General features: G+C 45.3%; 1 protein-coding gene across 3 annotated transcripts; it reads left to right on the plus strand.

Annotated features, from left to right (window-relative positions):
- Positions 1-16,396: 16,396 nt before the first annotated feature.
- Positions 16,397-19,844, plus strand: zgc:113184 (uncharacterized protein LOC553745 homolog). 3 transcript variants are annotated; one of them, XM_034166873.1, is made up of 4 exons: positions 16,397-16,733; positions 18,901-19,034; positions 19,112-19,467; positions 19,545-19,844. In XM_034166873.1, the coding sequence occupies exons 2-4, from the start codon at positions 18,923-18,925 to the stop codon at positions 19,719-19,721; spliced, it is 645 nt and encodes a 214-aa protein (XP_034022764.1). In that variant the 5' UTR covers positions 16,397-16,733; positions 18,901-18,922; the 3' UTR covers positions 19,722-19,844. The 3 variants fall into 3 exon arrangements, with proteins under 3 accessions (XP_034022764.1, XP_034022763.1, XP_034022766.1); XM_034166872.1 differs by having other exon boundaries at positions 16,397-16,723; XM_034166875.1 differs by having other exon boundaries at positions 16,397-16,723; positions 18,907-19,034.
- The last annotated feature ends 280 nt before the right edge of the window (positions 19,845-20,124 follow it).

The raw sequence follows: 20,124 nt of genomic DNA on the forward strand, positions 1-20,124 counted from the left end.
AGCTTTGGCAAACTCCTGAAGAACTTTGCAGCTTGTGTTCTTATTAATGCTATTACTATTAGGCTAAATTAAATGAACTCTCCTTTGTTGCTTAACAGCTGATGATATTGTGTACAGGAAAAACTAGAATTGTCTGAATAATTAGTTTTGCTCAACATCAGTTAGTACACACTGCCCAACTGTTACTGACGTACATACTAGTGGTAGAAGTAATCAATCAATTCAATCAATCAATTTTTTTATATAGCGCCAAATCACAACAAACAGTTGCCCCAAGGCGCTTTATATTGTAAGGTAAGGCCATACAATAATTATGTAAAACCCCAACGGTCAAAACGACCCCCCTGTGAGCAAGCACTTGGCTACAGTGGGAAGGAAAAACTCCCTTTTAACAGGAAGAAACCTCCAGCAGAACCAGGCTCAGGGAGGGGCAGTCTTCTGCTGGGACTGGTTGGGGCTGAGGGAGAGAACCAGGAAAAAGACATGCTGTGGAGGGGAGCAGAGATCGATCACTAATGATTAAATGCAGAGTGGTGCATACAGAGCAAAAAGAGAAAGAAACAATGCATCATGGGAACCCCCCAGCAGTCTACGTCTATAGCAGCATAACTAAGGGATGGTTCAGGGTCACCTGATCCAGCCCTAACTATAAGCTTTAGCAAAAAGGAAAGTTTTAAGCCTAATCTTAAAGTAGAGAGGGTGTCTGTCTCCCTGATCTGAATTGGGAGCTGGTTCCACAGGAGAGGAGCCTGAAAGCTGAAGGCTCTGCCTCCCATTCTACTCTTACAAACCCTAGGAACTACAAGTAAGCCTGCAGTCTGAGAGCGAAGCGCTCTATTGGGGGTGATATGGTACTACGAGGTCCCTAAGATAAGATGGGACCTGATTATTCAAACCTTATAAGTAAGAAGAAGAATTTTAAATTCTATTCTAGAATTAACAGGAAGCCAATGAAGAGAGGCCAATATGGGTGAGATATGCTCTCTCCTTCTAGTCCCCGTCAGTACTCTAGCTGCAGCATTTTGAATTAACTGAAGGCTTTTTAGGGAACTTTTAGGACAACCTGAGAATAATGAATTACAATAGTCCAGCCTAGAGGAAATAAATGCATGAATTAGTTTTTCAGCATCACTCTGAGACAAGACCTTTCTGATTTTAGAGATATTGCGTAAATGCAAAAAAGCAGTCCTACATATTTGTTTAATATGCGCTTTGAATGACATATCCTGATCAAAAATGACTCCAAGATTTCTCACAGTATTACTAGAGCTCAGGGTAATGCCATCCAGAGTAAGGAGCTGGTTAGACACCATGTTTCTAAGATTTGTGGGGCCAAGTACAATAACTTCAGTTTTATCTGAGTTTAAAAGCAGGAAATTAGAGGTCATCCATGTCTTTATGTCTGTAAGACAATCCTGCAGTTTAGCTAATTGGTGTGTGTCTTCTGGCTTCATGGATAGATAAAGCTGGGTATCATCTGCGTAACAATGAAAATTTAAGCAATACCGTCTAATAATACTGCCTAAGGGAAGCATGTATAAAGTGAATAAAATTGGTCCTAGCACAGAACCTTGTGGAACTCCATAATTAACTTTAGTCTGTGAAGACGATTCCCCATTAACATGAACAAATTGTAATCTATTAGACAAATATGATTCAAACCACTGCAACGCAGTGCCTTTAATACCTATGGCATGCTCTAATCTCTGTAATAAAATTTTATGGTCAACAGTATCAAAAGCAGCACTGAGGTCTAACAGAACAAGCACAGAGATGAGTCCACTGTCCGAGGCCATAAGAAGATCATTTGTAACCTTCACTAATGCTGTTTCTGTACTATGATGAATTATAAAACCTGACTGAAACTCTTCAAATAGACCATTCCTCTGCAGATGATCAGTTAGCTGTTTTACAACTACCCTTTCAAGAATTTTTGAGAGAAAAGGAAGGTTGGAGATTGGCCTATAATTAGCTAAGATAGCTGGGTCAAGTGATGGCTTTTTAAGTAATGGTTTAATTACTGCCACCTTAAAAGCCTGTGGTACATAGCCAACTAACAAAGATAGATTGAACATATTTAAGATCGAAGCATTAAATAATGGTAGGGCTTCCTTGAGCAGCCTGGTAGGAATGGGGTCTAATAAACATGTTGATGGTTTGGATGAAGTAACTAATGAAAATAACTCAGACAGAACAATCGGAGAGAAAGAGTCTAACCAAAAACCGGCATCACTGAAAGCAGCCAAAGATAACGATACGTCTTTGGGATGGTTATGAGTAATTTTTTCTCTAATAGTTAAAATTTTGTTAGCAAAGAAAGTCATGAAGTCATTACTAGTTAAAGTTAATGGAATACTCAGCTCAATAGAGCTCTGACTCTTTGTCAGCCTGGCTACAGTGCTGAAAAGAAACCTGGGGTTGTTCTTATTTTCTTCAATTAGTGATGAGTAGAAAGATGTCCTAGCTTTACGGAGGGCTTTTTTTTATAGAGCAACAGACTCTTTTTCCAGGCTAAGTGAAGATCTTCTAAATTAGTGAGATGCCATTTCCTCTCCAACTTACGGGTTATCTGCTTTAAGCTACGAGTTTGTGAGTTATACCACGGAGTCAGGCACTTCTGATTTAAAGCTCTCTTTTTTTAGAGGAGCTACAGCATCCAAAGTGTCTTCAGTGAGGATGTAAAACTATTGACGAGATACTCTATCTCACTTACAGAGTTTAGGTAGCTACTCTGCACTGTGTTGGTATATGGCATTAGAGAACATAAAGAAGGAATCATATCCTTAAACCTAGTTACAGCGCTTTCTGAAGACTTCTAGTGTAATGAAACTTATTCCCCACTGCTGGGTAGTCCATCAGAGTAAATGTAAATGTTATTAAGAAATGATCAGACAGAAGGGAGTTTTCAGGGAATACTGTTAAGTCTTCTATTTCCATACCATAAGTCAGAACAAGATCTAAGATATGATTAAAGTGGTGGGTGGACTCATTTACTTTTTGAGCAAAGCCAATAGAGTCTAATAATAGATTAAATGCAGTGTTGAGGCTGTCATTCTCAGCATCTGTGTGGATGTTAAAATCGCCCACTATAATTATCTTATCTGAGCTAAGCACTAAGTCAGACAAAAGGTCTGAAAATTCACAGAGAAACTCACAGTAACGACCAGGTGGACGATAGATAACAACAAATAAAACTGGTTTTTGGGACTTCCCAATTTGGATGGACAAGACTAAGAGTCAAGCTTGCAAATGAATTAAAGCTCTGTCTGGGTTTTTGATTAATTAATAAGCTGGAATGGAAGATTGCTGCTAATCCTCCGCCCCGGCCCGTGCTACGAGCATTCTGACAGTTAGTGTGACTCGGGGGTGTTGACTCATTAAACTAACATATTCATCCTGCTGTAACCAGGTTTCTGTAAGGCAGAATAAATCAATATGTTGATCAATTATTATATCATTTACCAACAGGGACTTAGAAGAGAGAGACCTAATGTTTAATAGACCACATTTAACTGTTTTAGTCTGTGGTGCAGTTGAAGGTGCTATATTATTTTTTCTTTTTGAATTTTTATGCTTAAATAGATTTTGCTGGTTATTGGTAGTCTGGGAGCATGCACCGTCTCTACGGGGATGGGGTAATGAGGGGATGGCAGGGGGAGAGGAAGCAAGTCGTAAAGGATACAGTTCAGATGTACACCGTAAAATCTGACAAGTTGACTTTACTTAAAAGTAATGTGGAAACTGATTGCCTGAAAAAAGATAAGTAAAGGACAAAGTACTTTTTTTCCATGTAAAAAAAGTCACTCCATCTCCAACTGCTTGCTCCAATAAGGGTCACGGGGAGCGGCTGGAGCCTATCCCAGCAGTCATAGGGCGTGAGGCGGGGGTACACCCTGGACAGGACGCGAGTCTGTCGCAGGGCCACATACAGACAAACACAGTCACACCCACGCACACACCTACGGAAAATTTAAAGTTTCCAATCCGCCTAACCTGCATGTCTTTGGGGCACCCGGAGGGAACCCACGTAAACACGGGGAGAACATGTATACTCCACACAGAAAGGCCACAGGTGGGAATTGAACCCAAGACCTTCTTGCTGTGAGGCAACAGTGCTAACCACTAAGCAACCATGCTGCCCATGTAAAATAACCATGCTAGTTTATTTTACATGAAAAAGTACTAATCTTTTTCCAGGCAATTGATTTCCGCATTTTGTAAAGGTAAAGTCAACTTGTCAGGTTTTACAGTGTACTATGGTGTCATTAACCTATCTTTGCTTTCTCTGATGTTTACAGATGGCACGTTTGCATACTCATATATGCTGTGAAAATGTATATTTTATCAACAGCAGTTCCTGATAATAAATACATATTTATACAATGTCATGATCCCTTGACCTATCTTAGGTTGCTGAAAAAAGTATATAAAATGACCTGCTTAATCGTATATAGCAGGGAGATTTAGGGTAGATCCAAAGTTGGGAAAAACAAAACAAAACAACTTTACAGGTACTTTTTTTTTACCTATATATATTGTCACTGGTTTTCAGAATAGCTCTTACTCACTGTTTAGGCTAGAAAACAACTATGATTTTGCTTTGATGTTGCTGTCAGATATCATTCCCACTGCTGTCTTGACATGAGATGAGAAGATGACATGAAAAAGGCACAAATCTGTCAGTATAAGAGATGAAGGTTATTCATGTCTCACTGTGACTCACATAACCTGTCTGAAGTAGAAAGCTGGCACACGTCTACGATCACAAGATGCTGGCTGCAAACTTATCACAGGGTGACACAGGGGGCAAATTCTGCTGCCGGACGCTTGCTTGCCACCCACAGTCTGCTGCTTACAGTGTTGTTCTATTTTTAAACCAATATAACCACGTCACACATGACTGAATACATAAAATGGTTTGAATGGTAAATTTGTTGTTGTTTTTTGCAAGTTCCGTTCATTGAAATATTTCTTAATTTAATTCTTTGGAAGTCAGATGAATGCCTCTTTCACTCAAATGAGATGACTTTTTTTTAAGTTCCCTTCCCTTTTTTTTTTAAATTCTCTGCATCTGATTAAAACTTTGACTTTCAGCAGTCTATTCAGAAAAAGCCAAGAACATCAGTACTAATATCAGTCCAGTCTTAATTTGAAAGCATCTGCTTCTATTACAAACCTACATCAGAATTGGTCAAGGCAAAAATATCTTAATGCACAACCTGGTCTCATAGCGAGTCGTGATTCAGCAGCACGAAATGTACATTAATCTATTGGTTCGTGATATTGTGACGAAAAGCGCCTCATTTTCGTCACAGCAGCACAAATTCATTGTAATTCATTCCGTGATGGCTGCACGAAATTAAAAGTGAAGCGGGGGGGTCAGGGTGGTTATGGTTAGGGTGGGGGGAAGGAGTAGGTTAGGAATAGTGAATTTAAAAAAACCCCATCACGAAATTGACTCATTTCGTCACGGAGCACAAAAAAAAAAACGTGAGGACTGGGCTGGATTAGGTTATGGTTAAAGTGAGGGTTGGGGGTAGGAGTATGGCTAGTAATAGTGAGTTTAAATAAAGTCAAAATTTGACTAATTTCGTGATGGGCGCACGAAAAGAAAACATGAGACTGGGCTGCAACCCAGACACCACTGCACAAGCACACACACACTGTGGCAGGCCTGCTTCTCTGGATTCTGATCTACACTTATTGTCATGGTCACGTTTTTGGCTATTTAGTTCTGAGCTCCATATTTTTCTAGTTCTGATGTTTATCTTCCACGAGTTACAATTATCCTCTTTGTTCTGCTTATTTCTCTCTCCACTTACTTTATCTTTGGGGCTTTCACTTTCATGCCTCTTCTACATTCTTTCTGGTGTGTCCCAATTTACTGAATGCGACGCTTTGAAGGCGTGCAGCCACTGGCTGCTTATGTCATCATCATAATGGTGTGACTAGGCTGTCCCATTTCAGTAAGCAGCTTCTTTCCCCCCCAAAATAAGGACTGAATAGATGCATCCTTCATGGCCCAAACCAGCTCATGAGACATTGAGCAATTTTTTCTCTGTCAAGATAAAATAGTTCGTAATCAACAAAAAAGGCAAAGAGACATTTTGGGCTTCATATGTACAATATATGTACAAGCCTGAAGAGTTTTGTTGAACACGCTCCTTTGAAGTATGCCAACCTTGAGTTGGGACACAGCCTCCCTGTAGTGTCACTTCCTGTTTCTGACGTTCAAGGTTCACGTGTCTGAACTTCAGTGTAATTGTTTGGTTGCCTTTATAACCACTGTCGGAGTATTCCCCCTTTCCCAGATTGTCTGGGATCATACCCGCTCTCTCACCTTCTACTCTTGGTATTTTTCTAGTGTTTTGCCTCTTTGTTACAGACCTACGCTGACATTCCAACTTTCCAGAATTTTGCCTGCCACTACTGGACTTAATCACTTAGTATGATAGATCCCTGTTCTTTGACATTTTGCTCGTGGTTTGGATAACCCTTCTGCTGTTCCCTTTGACGGAGGAGTGCCTGTTGGAGTGATCACCCATGTGCCTGACCTCTGCCCTTGTCACAGTCAAGCCTGTTGTCTGCTGTTACAAGGTATTTTCCTAATATAACCTGTAGGACAATCAACCAGCATTTGATTTCCATCGCTGTGGTTCTCTGCATTGGGGTCCTCTGTCTAAGCCATTGTTTACTGTTATGCATTCATTTAAATTCTCCTTCTGTTGTGCACAATGAACTATACTTAGCTGTTCCAACTGACAATGTTTCTGCTATATGTTACTGTATGTTTGTTTCACTCTTGTTTTGTGCAGCCTATACTCAGTCTTGTCAGAATGGCAAAAGCAGATGGTCATTCCACTGAATCTGGTCCCCTGCTGGTTTTATTTTGATATGCCACTTTCACCGATGTCCTTGCTTATGGGTCTTGACCTTGCTCTTGTGTAGCAGTTTGAGTTGACTTAGGGTTCTGATTAGGCACTGTATAAATAAAAAATTAACTGAACATAAGCTGTGCTTTGAATATGAAATGCAATTCAAACTTAGTTCAGTTTGACAGCTGTTAAGTAACTAAATGAGGACATATTACCAAATTTAATATGAGCCGCTGGACAGGACGCCAGCTACAGTGCCCTTTAAAAGTATTGGAACATTTGGTATTTCACACATTTTTATTTGTTTATGCTATTTCAAATACAGAAAATACAAAAAGAAAAATTTCTAGAATTATCTTCCTTAAACTCAAACTGAAAGCAAATCTCTACAAGTTGATATAAATGAATTAAAAATATAAAAGCCAAGATTATGCTGTTGCATAAGTAATTGAACGCTTTGGTATAATACCTGTAAATAATCACTTTTATTGCCAGTTTTTTCAAACATGTCAGGGGATGGATACATGAACATTTCCAAGTCAATGAATATGTCTTGAACTTTATTTACATCAGTTATGAAGAAATACAACATTATGGCACTCTATGGTAAATCTGTATGCAGTAGACAGTTCTCAAAAACTGAGTGACTGTACAAGAAGGAGAAGAGTGAGGAAAGCCACCAAGTCACCCAGACAACCTAGAAGATGTTATAGGCTTTTGTGGCTGTGAATGGAGAAATTGCGCATAGTGCATGTTTTGCATTGTGTATCCCCAGTTATACAGCTTCATAATGAAGTGATTTAGAGGAGGATTTTCTTAAACCTGAAAGTTCAGCTACAATTTACCAGAAGGTACATCTGAGATGCAAGGCTAGATTTGATGTTTTGGTGAAAGAAAAAAGGAGCGTTCTATGGCTGTGTTTAGAGAGGCTGTGCAGGGTGCAAACTTTGTAAGATTTGAATAGAACCATATGTGCAGTATTTGCTGTATTGTTAATATTGGCCATGTGTTGCATTTCTCTGTGTATGATCCAGCACGCAGGTGCCTCAGTTCTGAGGACCCCAGTTGCTGGAGAAGGCCAAGGGGATGTCCACGTTTCACCTGGGTGCAGCAGATAGATGGTTATTTTTGAGAGGTGGGGATGGACAGGTTGTCTGCCTGAATGGTTTCCATCCAGGACCCAAGGTGATTCTATGGTGTTGTGATGTGGTGAAGTACAGCAGAGCATGGTCCCAAACTTTACTGTGTAAATGTGCTCTTTTCATTCATTCATTTTCTATACCTTCTTACTCCAATCGAGGATCACAGGGGGGCTGGTGCCTATCCCAACATCCATAGATTGAGAGTTTGAGCTCATCCTGGACAGGACACCAGTCTATCACAGGGCCACATATAGACAGACAAACTCATTCACACTCAATGAATGAATGAAGCACAACTGAACCATTTTTCTATAGTAACTGGTGACATAGTTAGGCCAAGAATAAAATATGTGAAATGTAAGATTTTCCAGCATTATTAGAGTTTTTTTTTTTTTTTTTAAACTATTCATGTTGTTCGTGTTACATTGTTGGTCTTTGTTTAATGTTGTACTCATGTTTTCATCATGTATCCCCACTCTCAAGCACCACAATGGAAATATGTACACTCAACAAAAATATAAACGCAACACTTTTGGTTTTGCTCCCATTTTGTATGAGATGAAATCAAAGATCTAAAACTTTTTCCACATACACAATATCACCATTTCCCTCAAATATTGTTCACAAACCAGTCTAAATCTGTGATAGTGAGCACTTGATGGCATTTTGAATGCACAGAGATACCGTGATGAGATCCTGAGGCCCATTGTTGTGCCATACATCCAAGAACACCACATCATGTTGCAACAGGATAATGCACGGCCCCATGTTGCAAGGATCTGTACACAATTCTTGGAAGCTGAAAATGTCCCAGTTCTTGCATGGCCGGCATACTCACCGGACATGTCACCCATTGAGCATGTTTGGGATGCTTTGGACCGGCGTATACGACAGCATGTACCAGTTCCTGCCAATATCCAGCAACTTCGCACAGCCATTGAAGAGGAGTGGAACAACATTCCACAGGCCACAATTGACAACCTGATCAACTCTATGCGAAGGAGATGTGTTGCACTGCATGAGGCAAATGGTGGTCACACAGATACTGACTGGTATCCCCCCCCCAATAAAACAAAACTGCACCTTTCAGAGTGGCCTTTTATTGTGGGCAGTCTAAGGCACACCTGTGCACTAATCATGGTGTCTAATCAGCATCTTGGTATGGCACACCTGTGAGGTGGGATGGATTATCTCAGCAAAGGAGAAGTGCTCACTATCACAGATTTAGACTGGTTTGTGAACAATATTTGAGGGAAATGGTGATACTGTGTATGTGGAAAAAGTTTTAGATCTTTGAGTTCATCTCATACAAAATGGGAGCAAAACCAAAAGTGTTGCATTTATATTTTTGTTGAGTGTATTTGCACTTTATTGTGTTTATCCTTTCATTTTCATGACATTGCATCTGTTTTATTGTGCCGTGCCACCCACTTTAAATTGTTAAAGGACTTAAGGTGGGTGGCACACTGGCCTAGTGGTTAGCACCGATGCATCACAACAAGAACACCATGTGATCGCTTCCCGCCCTTTCTGTGTGAACTTTGCATGTTCTCCCCGTGTCTGTGTGGGTTTCCTCCAACAATCAAAGAAACTTGTTTATTTGGGGTCTACTCTTTTCTCTGCCCCTGACCAAGGCAGTGTCGATATATCTGGGTCCTAGTGGTTGGATTGTGTCTAACCGTAATTACAATGTGGTACAGAGGAGGGTTTTCTTTCACCAAAACATTAAATCCAGGCTTGCATCTCAGATGTACCTTCTGGCAAACTGTAGCTGAACTTTCAGGTCTGCTTTTTAAGAAAACCCTCCTCTATACCACTTCATCATGAAGCTGTATAAATGGGTATACAAAATGCAAAACATGTACAATGCACAATTTCTCCAATCACAGCCACAGAAGCCTGTAACTGCTTCTTCTTTCCTCACTCTTCTCCTTCGTGCACAGTCACTCAGTTTTTGAGAACTGTCTACTCCATACAAATTTACTGTAGAGTGCCATACTATTTGTATTCCTTCATAATTCATGTAAAGTCCAATAATTTTCTCAGTGACTTGGAAATGTTCATGCATCCATCCCCTGACTTGTCTGAAGAAAACTGGCAATAAAATTGATTATTTTACAGGTATTATACCAAAGGTGTTGGGAAGGTGTCGTGACATGGACCCACAACAGGGGGCGCTAAGGAACGGACAATGGATAAGCAAACCAGTAACAATTTAATGTTGTGAAAACATATGGATTGCCAATGAGACACCAGGTGACGTGTGGGCAGTCTCGAAGATAGAAGACCTCTGGCGAGAGAAGAGCCGATTCCCACACAGCTTCCACCACCAGGGAGGGAGCACCTCCACCTCCAATCACACACTCGTGCAGCTCCTGTGTAACCACTTATCTGCTATGGAGCATGATGCGAAGTCGTCGCGGTCACGCTCTTACTCCAGCTCGGATAAGGACACCACAGGGCAAACGGCTGCAAAGAAGAGTTTAGTTAGCAGAGAAATTACCGCAGAGAAGGTTACCTCTTGGTTGCTGATTTCTCGGCAGGGAGGTGGAGTTGTAGTCCGGCTTTTATGGTGATGTGGTGAATGAGTGACAGCTGGTGCAGATGATGAATGACAGCTGTCACTCTCCATTGCTCCGACGCCCTCTCGTGCTTGAAGCCCGCACTCCAAGCAGGGCGCCATCTGGTGGTGGTGGGCCAGCAGTACCTCCTCTTCTGGCGGCCCACACAACAGGACTCCCCCCTCAACGGGTGCCTCCTGGTGCCCGACCAGGTTTATCCGGGTGACGTCGGTAGAAGTCGGCCAGGAGGTCCGGGTCCAGGATGAAGCTCCTCTTCACCCAGGAGCGTTCTTCGGGTCCGTACCCCTCCCAGTCCACCAGGTATTGGAACCCCCGGCCCTTCCGACGGACGTCCAGGAGCCGACGCACGGTCCATGCCGGCTCCCCGTCGATGATCCGGGCAGGAGGCGGTGCAGGTCCAGGGGTGCAAAGTGGAGAGGTGTGACGGGGTTTCAAACGGGACACATGGAAGACAGGGTGGATCCGCAGTGAAGCTGGCAGCTGCAGCTTCACTGCGGCCAGGCTGAGGACCTTGATGATGGGGAACGGTCCGATGTAGCGGTCTTTGAGTTTTGGTGAGTCGACCTGGAGCGGTATGTCCTTGGTAGAAAGCCACACCTCCTGCCCGGGCTGGTACGCAGGGGCCGGGGAACGCCGGCGATCTGCATGGGCCTTGGCCCTTGTCCGAGCCTTCAACAGGGCAGAACGGGCAGTCCGCCACACCCGGCGGCACCTCCTGAGGTGGGCCTGGACCGAGGGCACTCCGACCTCTCCCTCCACAAGCGGGAACAATGGGGGCTGGTACCCCAAACACGCCTCAAACGGGGAGAGGCCGGTAGCAGATGAGACCTGGCTGTTACGGCATACTCGATCCAGGCCAGATGGTTACTCCAGGCCGCCGGGTGCGCGGAGGTCACGCAGCGAAGGGCCTGCTCCAGCTCCTGGTTAGCCCGTTCTGCCTGGCCGTTTGTCTGGGGGTGGTACCCGGACGAGAGACTCACGGTGGCCCCCAGCTCCTTACAGAAACTCCTCCAGACCTGCGAGGAGAACTGGGGACCACGATCTGATATGACGTCCGACGGTATCCCATGCAGACGCACGACGTGGTGGACCAGGAGGTCTGCCGTCTCCTGGGCCGTCGGGAGCTTCGGGAGGGCCACGAAGTGGGCCGCCTTGGAGAACCAGTCCACTATCGTGAGGATGACTCACGTGACGTGAGGTGTTGCCCTGGGACGGCGGGAGGCCCATGATGAAGTCCAGACCGATGTGGGACCAGGGGCGATGAGGCACCGGCAGGGGTTGGAGGAGGCCCGTGGTCCTCCTATGGTCCGCCTTGCCCCTGGCACAGGTGGTACAGGCCTGGACGTAGTCCCGGACGTCGGCTTCCAGGGACACCCACCAGAAGCGCTGCTGGACAACTGCCACGGTCCTACGCACCCCGGGATGACAGGAGAGCTTGGATCCGTGACAGAAGTCCAAGACGGCAGCTCTGGCTTCTGGTGGGACGTACAACCGGTTCTTAGGGCCGGTCCCCGGGTCCGGGTTTCTTGCCAGGGCCTCCCGGACGGTCTTCTCCATGTCCCAGGTGAGGGTGGCCACGACAGTGGACTCGGGGATGATGGTCTTGGTTGGATCCGACAGCTCAGCCTTGGCTTCCTCTTCGTGCACCCGGGACAGTGCGTCCGATCGTTGGTTCTTAGTCCCAGGGCGGTATGTTATCTGGAAGTCAAAGCGCCCGAAGAACAGAGACCAGCGGGCTTGCCTGGGGTTCAGCCGCTTGGCGGTCCGGATGTACTCCAGGTTCCGATGGTCCGTGAAAACCGTGAAGGGCAACGCTGCTCCCTCCAACAGGTGTCTCCACTCTTCAAGAGCCTCCTTCACCGCGAGGAGTTCCCGATTGCCCACGTCATAGTTGCGCTCAGCTGGGGTCAACCTGCGGGAAAAATAGGCACAAGGATGGAGAACCTTATTGGAGTCCCCGCCCTGGGACAGCACGGCTCCTATCCCCGAGTCAGAGGCATCCACTTCAACAATAAACTGGCGATCAGGGTCAGGCTGCACCAGAACTGGTGCAGTCGAGAACCGACGTTTCAACTCTTTAAACGCGGCTTCGCACCGATCCGACCAGGTGAATGGGACTTTAGTGGAGGTCAGGGCAGTCAGGGGGCTAACTACCTGACTGTACCCCTTAATGAACCTCCGGTAAAAATTTGCAAAGCCGAGGAACTCTTGCAGCTTCCTTCAGCTTGTTGGTTGGGGCCAATCTCTCACCGCCACGACCTTGGCCGGATCAGGGGCGACGGAGTTGGAGGAGATGATGAACCCCAGGAAGGACAAAGAAGTGCGGTGGAACTCACACTTCTCGCCCTTCACGAACAACCGGTTCTCTAACAACCGCTGTAGGACCTGACATACATGTTGGACATGAGTCTCAGGGTCCGGAGAAAAGATGAGTATATCATCCAGATATACGAAGACAAACCGATGCAGGAAGTCCCGCAAGACGTCATTAACCAACGCTTGGAACGTCGCGGGGGCGTTAGTGAGGCCGAACGGCATGACCAGGTACTCAAAGTGACCTAACGGGGTGTTAAATGCCGTCTTCCATTCGTCTCCCTTCCGGATCCGAACTAGGTGGTACGCATTCCTAAGATCAAGTTTAGTGAAGATTTTGGCTCCATGCAGGGGCGTGAACACCAAATCCAACAGAGGTGACGGGTATCGGTTGCGAACCGTGATCTCGTTCAGCCCTCTGTAATCGATGCATGGACGGAGTCCGCCGTCTTTTTTGCCCACGAAAAAGAAACCTGCACCCATTGGGGATGTGGAGTTCCGGATCAGCCCGGCGGCTAAGGAGTCCCGGATGTAGGTCTCCATTGATTCGCGTTCCGGACGTGAGAGGTTGTACAGCCTGCTGGACGGGTACTCAACGCCCGGGATCAAATCGATGGCACAATCGTACGGTCGGTGCGGGGGAAGAGCGAGTGCCAGATCTTTGCTGAAGACGTCAGCTAAATCGTGGTACTCCTTTGGCACCGCCGACAGATTGGGGGGAACTTTGACCTCCTCAGTAGCCATCATGCCAGGTAGAACCGAGGATCCTAAGCACTCCCGGTGGCAGGTTTCGCTCCACTGCGTCACAACCCCAGACGGCCAATCAATCCGGGGATTGTGCTTCACCATCCATGGGAACCCTAAAATCACTCGGGAGGTAGAAGGTGTTACGTGAAACACGATCTCCTCCCTGTGATTCCCAGACACAACCAAGGTCACTGGCTGTGTCTGATGTGTGATTAATGGAAGTAGGGTGCCATCTAGTGCCCGCAGAGCCACCAGAGGGAGCCCCACTTCCTTTGCCCATCTGCTGTCCAGCAGATTCCCTTCCGATCCTGTGTCTACCAGTGCTGGGGCGTGAAGGGTTAAATCCCCACTCAGGATTGTTACTGGGATTCGTGCAGATTTGCGGGGCCCTCCCGCATGTGTGTTATGGCCCACACTTAGCCCAGTTTCTAAGGACGGGCGTTGTAGTTTGACCGTTTGCGGCAGTCCTTTTGCATGTGCTCACATGAGCCACAGAAAAAACACTCCCCACGGGCCAGCCTCCTTTGTCTGATGTTTACTTTCATTTTGGCCCTGCTCGTGTCCATAGCTTCGTCAGCAGGGGGAGCTGTTGCCACACGGAGCTCTCTGGCAGTGAAGCGTGGGGACGATGACACCCTTTTGGAACCGGAAGGGAGAGGGGCGGCTCGGGCCTGGTCACACCCCCCGGCCTGCTCCCGACGGCGTTCATTCAAACGGTTGTCTAAGCGTATAACTAAATCGACAAGCCCATCGAAATCCCGCGGTTCCTCCTTAGCCAGCAAATGCTCCTTCAGGACCGGAGACAGTCCGTTTATGAAGGCGGCGCGGAGCACAACGCTATTCCAGCCGGACCTCGCTGCCGCAATGCGGAAGTCGACTGCATACGCAGCTGCACTCCGGCGCCCCTGTCTCATCGACAGCAGCACGCTCGAAGCAGTCTCGCCTCTATTGGGATGATCAAAAACCTGTTTGAACTCCCGCACAAACCCAGCGTAAGACGTTAGGAGCCGTGAGTTCTGCTCCCAGAGCACCGTAGCCCAGGCGCGTGCCTCTCCTCAAAGCAAATTGTTCACATAAGCCACCCGGCTAGCGTCCGACGCGTACATGATTGGACGCTGTGCAAAAACGAGCGAACACTGCATAAGGAAGTCTGCGCACATCTCGACACAGCCTCCGTACGGTTCCGGAGGGCTTATGTATGCTTCAGGGGATGGTGGGGGGGGTCGTTGAATGACCAGTGGAATGTCTGTGTCGGGCCCAGGACCAGCGAGAGGAGGGACTGCAGCAGCGCCTTGATCGCGCGCTTCCACCCTGGCGGTGAGAGCCTCCATCCTCCGACTAAGGAGTACATTCTGCTCGGTCACCAAATCCAACCGAGCCGTGAAGGCGGTTAGGATATGCTGCAGATCACTCAACACACCTCCCGCTGACGCCTGCGCCTCTTGCTCTTCCATTGGCCGTTCAAGCTCTGGTTGACGCCCCTCAGGATCCATGACGCTTGGCCGAGAAATCCTGTTGGGAAGGTGTCGTGACACGGACCCACAACAGGGGGCGCTAAGGAACGGACAATGGATAAGCCAACCAGTAACAATTTAATGTTGTGAAAACACACAACGGAATACAGACAGAGATACGGATTGCCAATGAGACACCAGGTGACGTGTGGGCAGGCTCGAAGATAGAAGACCTCTGGCGAGAGAAGAGCCGATTCCCACACAGCTTCCACCACCAGCGGGCCTGAAGAACACCGGAGCCGCCAAGTCCCGAGTCCCCAGGTGGCCTCTGCCTTCGGCTGTCGACCCTGGTACTGCTGGCAGAGAACAGAGAAAATCCAGGTGAGTGTGAATCCGCACACTCAGTAGTCCACTCACAGTCAATGTTCTTTAAGGAAGGAGCACCTCCACCTCCAATCACACACTCGTGAAGCTCCTGTGTAACCACTTATCTGCTATGGAGCGTGATGCGAAGTCGTCGCGGTCACGCTCTTACTCCAGCTCGGATAAGTACACCACAGGGCAAACGGCTGCAAAGAAGAGTTTAGTTAGCAGAGAAATTACCGCAGAGAAGGTTACCTCTTGGTTGCTGATTTCTCGGCGGGGAGGTGGAGTTGTAGTCCGGCTTTTATGGTGATGTGGTGAATGAGTGACAGCTGGTGCAGATGATGAATGACAGCTGTCACTCTCCCACGCCCTCTCGTGCTTGAAGCCCGCACTCCAAGCAGGGCGCCATCTGGTGGTGGTGGGCCAGCAGTACCTCCTCCTCTGGCGGCCCACACAACAAAAGGGGCCCATTACTTATGCAACCCATCATCTTGGGTTTTATATTTTTAATTAATTTCTATGAAATTGTAGAGATTTGCTTTCAGTTTGAGTTTAAGGAAGATAATTTTTGAAATTTTACATTGATTGATTTACTTTCTGTATTTGAAATGGCATAAACCAATTAAAATGTGTGAAATACCAAGGGGCTGAATACTTTTGCAAGCCACTGTATGTGCAATACAATGCCATGTAATAATGAATTAAATCAGCCCAAACCCATGAGCTCTTCGAGTCTCCGTATGTGATAATGCTGGCACATTTAAAATAAAGCTTAGTTTGTCGTCCTGAAGCTATTGAAGTTTCTGCAATCTGTCAGCTGCAGCCGGGACAGCTGAAAGTTTGTGAAGTTCCCTTTGTTACTAAACAGGTTTCACTTCCCTGTTGGTAGCATGCTACTTCCTCATATTTAAAATTTCTGCACACACTGCTGCCTGAGTACACTTTATTTTTCAGTGCTTGAACGCGTGAACTTTGTGCTTACCGGGCAGTCCCCCTACCCACCCCATAAATCCATAAATAGAGAAGGAGACTTTATGCAGAAAAATGGATTTTCAACTCAGAAATGTGCTTCCAGGTGGTGCTCAGTGAATGAGTCTGAGGCGTGGATGTGTGCGGTAACACAAAGTGTGATCCAGAGGAGACTCTGCAGGAGAAAACGCTGAGCATTCATTTGCTGGAGTTTCAGTAAATGACAAGGAGTCCTGAATTCTTTGAGCAGAGAGTACTCATGAGGCTGTGACGAGGTAAGTAAAGGTAATATTAAATTACTTGGTACTTTAGTTGGCTTTAAAAGGCTTTACAAGAATTACAAAATTGCTTGTTATAATTTGAAAACTTAGGTTTATCGATTTTGTTATTGTTTTCGGGCTTGTGTTGTGCACCATTGCTTGCCTGGTTGTATTTTGAAATTTTAGTTCATTATATTATTAAATTATAGTTCATTATGAACGATTTTTTTGGTATTTGTCGCTGTGTATGTGTATGTGTGTATACAAGGTCTATTAGAAAAGTATCCGACCTTATTATTTTTTCAAAAACCATATGGATTTGAATCACGTGTGATTGCGTCAGACAAGCTTGAACCCTCGTGCGCATGCGTGAGTTTTTCCACGCCTGTCGGTTGCGTCATTCGCTTGTGAGCAGGCTTTGAGTGAGGAGTGGTCCACCCCCTCGGCGGATTTTCATTGTCAGGAAATGGCGGAATGATTTGGGCTTTTTTTCCATCAGAATTTTTTCAGAAACTGTTAGACTGGTAGCTGGAAACCATTAGAAAAATTTATCTGGCTTTCGGTGAAAATGTTATGGGCTTGGTAGAGAATAAGGAGTGTTACTGTCGCTTTAAGGACGGCCCCCAGCGGCTGTGGGGCACGCCGTGCTCCGAAGCCGCCATCGACAGGCTGAACGACCATTTCATTTCTAAACGGATGGCTGTCTGGATCCGTGACCATCGTGTGCCATTTCTCTTGTTATCACAAGAGCTGGACATCAACCATTTTCCGGCAGATTTCACTTTTAACAAGAGATTTTGTCATGGAAAGCCGAGCGGAGGCTTCGCGCATCACGATGGATTTGCTACTGGAGCGAGACAAAACCACCTCCGTTTTGGTCTCACAGGACGGCTTTGAGATGGCGTTCAGACAGCTGTCGGTGGTTTTTCCATCGAGTGATTATCCGAGAAATTGTGGATGTGCCTGGACATGCCAGAACATGTCCCGTGAGGCTTCATCACGGCGTTGCTGTGCGCCATGCAGCGGGTTGTATATGTATTTATGTATCTGTGTGCATGTATGTATATGTACACCTTATTACATGTCTTACATGCCATTCTACCTTATTACACTCCATCATGCCCCAGTGTATTGGGGCATGATGCAGGGTGTGATACATAAACAGACATGCAATAACATATTTATCACATATTACAACAAAAATAAAGAACAATAATCATACACATGAATCATGTAGAATGAATAACGCAGGTAAATCATGTAAATTCTGGAATGTTCTTATGTCTGTCTATAAAGTCATGAGTGCCCTCTTCACTGATGTCTCACAACTTCAGTATGAGACTTAAGTTGTAGAATTCTCCCTACTCGGGAGGCTAAAACTCTCTCACCTTGATCAGACATCTTGGTTGAATGAAATTATCTGGATCCTGTATCAGCAGGATCACCAGGGTAACACAAAATGGGGGTGTGTCATTGGTGGGGCCAAGAAATGGGGGATACTGATTGGATGAAAAGCGGAGCAATACAAAGCCTGGTATTTTCAATGTCTTTTTTGTATCGCCCTGTTTTAAGATTTATATTGCCCTGATTTTATTGCCACAGTTTCCAGGGCAGTAAAATTGATAGGACAGGTGTATGATTTATCAGCCCTATTTTTTCTTGTAGCTCATGAGGGCTGGTTTATGAGTATAGGGCAGATTTTTGTTGTAATATGTGATAAATGTGTGTATACAATTCTTATTTTTATAGTATAAGGGGTGGGTATTTATAAGCCTTGCTTCAGCCCACACCCTTTTGGTCGCACGGGTACTTTTGTTGTGTTGCTTTGTTGTAAGTTTTTGTTAATTGTTGATTTGTGTGACGAAAAAATTAATTAATTCATTCATTTAAGTACGATTTTACACTTTCAAAAGGACACATAAAAGAAGCCAACACCAATCTTGTATGTTTGTGTTTTAATGTTTTAATATGTGCCTGTTGTTGTTGTTGTTCTTACTTTACATATTTAATGTTAAATTTGAACAGAAGCGCATTGCATTCACTGGATTAAAAAAAATTAGACAACTTATCTTGTAATTACGAGATCTTTTCTCGATCAGGATCTCATAATTATGAGATCAGGAAATGTGCAAAATGTGCATATATTGTCAAATTGTATGGCATTGCGTACTTTCCCATGTGATGTTTATTAGTTGTAGATCTCTGAGTTGTGAGATGGAGGAAGCATACAGAGAACTGTACCAGGAGTTTCTTCGCCTGAGATCCCTTTGCATGAAACAAGCAGCTCTACTACATGAAATCACAACGGCCCTGCAGAACCAGCAAGGTCTATGCAAGACCCAATTTATTGTTCATAGCCAGAAGGTTCAGTCATGATGTATGTGTAAAATTGTCTGCCTGCAGGTAACGTGGTTAGTAACGGAGACCTGGGTGCCATGGTGTCCATTCCCATTCAGTGTACACATCAAATATGTGCACCACTCCATGAGCACTCTCAGTCATCGGCATCCTCAAACCACAGTGCCACAGCACAGCATGGGTTCCATGACCTATCAAACAAAATGGGGGTGTTCTCTGATGTCCTGACTGAAGACATGTCCAAGCTTGGTGTGGCTGTGCACCATCAGAGAAAGGATGATGAGAGAAGATCCTTGTCAACACTGAACACCTCCAGACAGAATAGAGCATCTTTCTGTGTCTCAAAGAGTCCAGCACCATCACATGATCTCAGAGGAGGCGAGACACCGCAAACAGCAAGAGTAAGTGAATTTCTCCCAGCAGTAACTGTGGTCTCTCACATTCTTCCTCACAAACTCATCCTGTGTGTTTGCATTAGATGGCTGTAGTGGACCGCCCGTCCCCGTTGGGTGATGTTCTGAGCCAGTCTGATAGGCCATTCATGTCGGATGTGGCTCTACAGTCACATGTTTGCGAATTTTGTCAAGCTGTGTTCCCTGGAGACTCAACCACTAAAGGAGAGTTTCTTCAACATCTCTGCACTCATGTGAACTAAAGTGAACAGTTTCTTCTCGACCTCACGTGGATTGTGTTTTTTTTTTATGTCACATGGTGCATTGTATCACTGTTGAACAGCATTTAATGTTCATGAACAATAAAGACAGTAATCTCGAGATAATTTTCAGTGTTTTTTTTTTTGTGTTGTTGTTGTTGTTGTTTTTACAGTGCAAAATGTACTTCTTAAGCCACCACTGTGCTATGCATGAAAGAAGGGGTAGTCATTTGTTTCTGGATTATGTTCATCTCTGGAACCTTAAATGGCACTGTAATCATAGTATTTCGGTCTGAGCAAGATCTGAGTTAAATTTAACCCCAGAACACAAAAGGATGAGTTCCAAAAATCCAAGGTGCTTTAATTATCCACAAGGGTGTCCAAAAACAACACAAACAGGTGCAGG

Source organism: Thalassophryne amazonica, chromosome 3, assembly GCF_902500255.1.
Source record: "Thalassophryne amazonica chromosome 3, fThaAma1.1, whole genome shotgun sequence".
NCBI lineage: Eukaryota > Metazoa > Chordata > Actinopteri > Batrachoidiformes > Batrachoididae > Thalassophryne > Thalassophryne amazonica.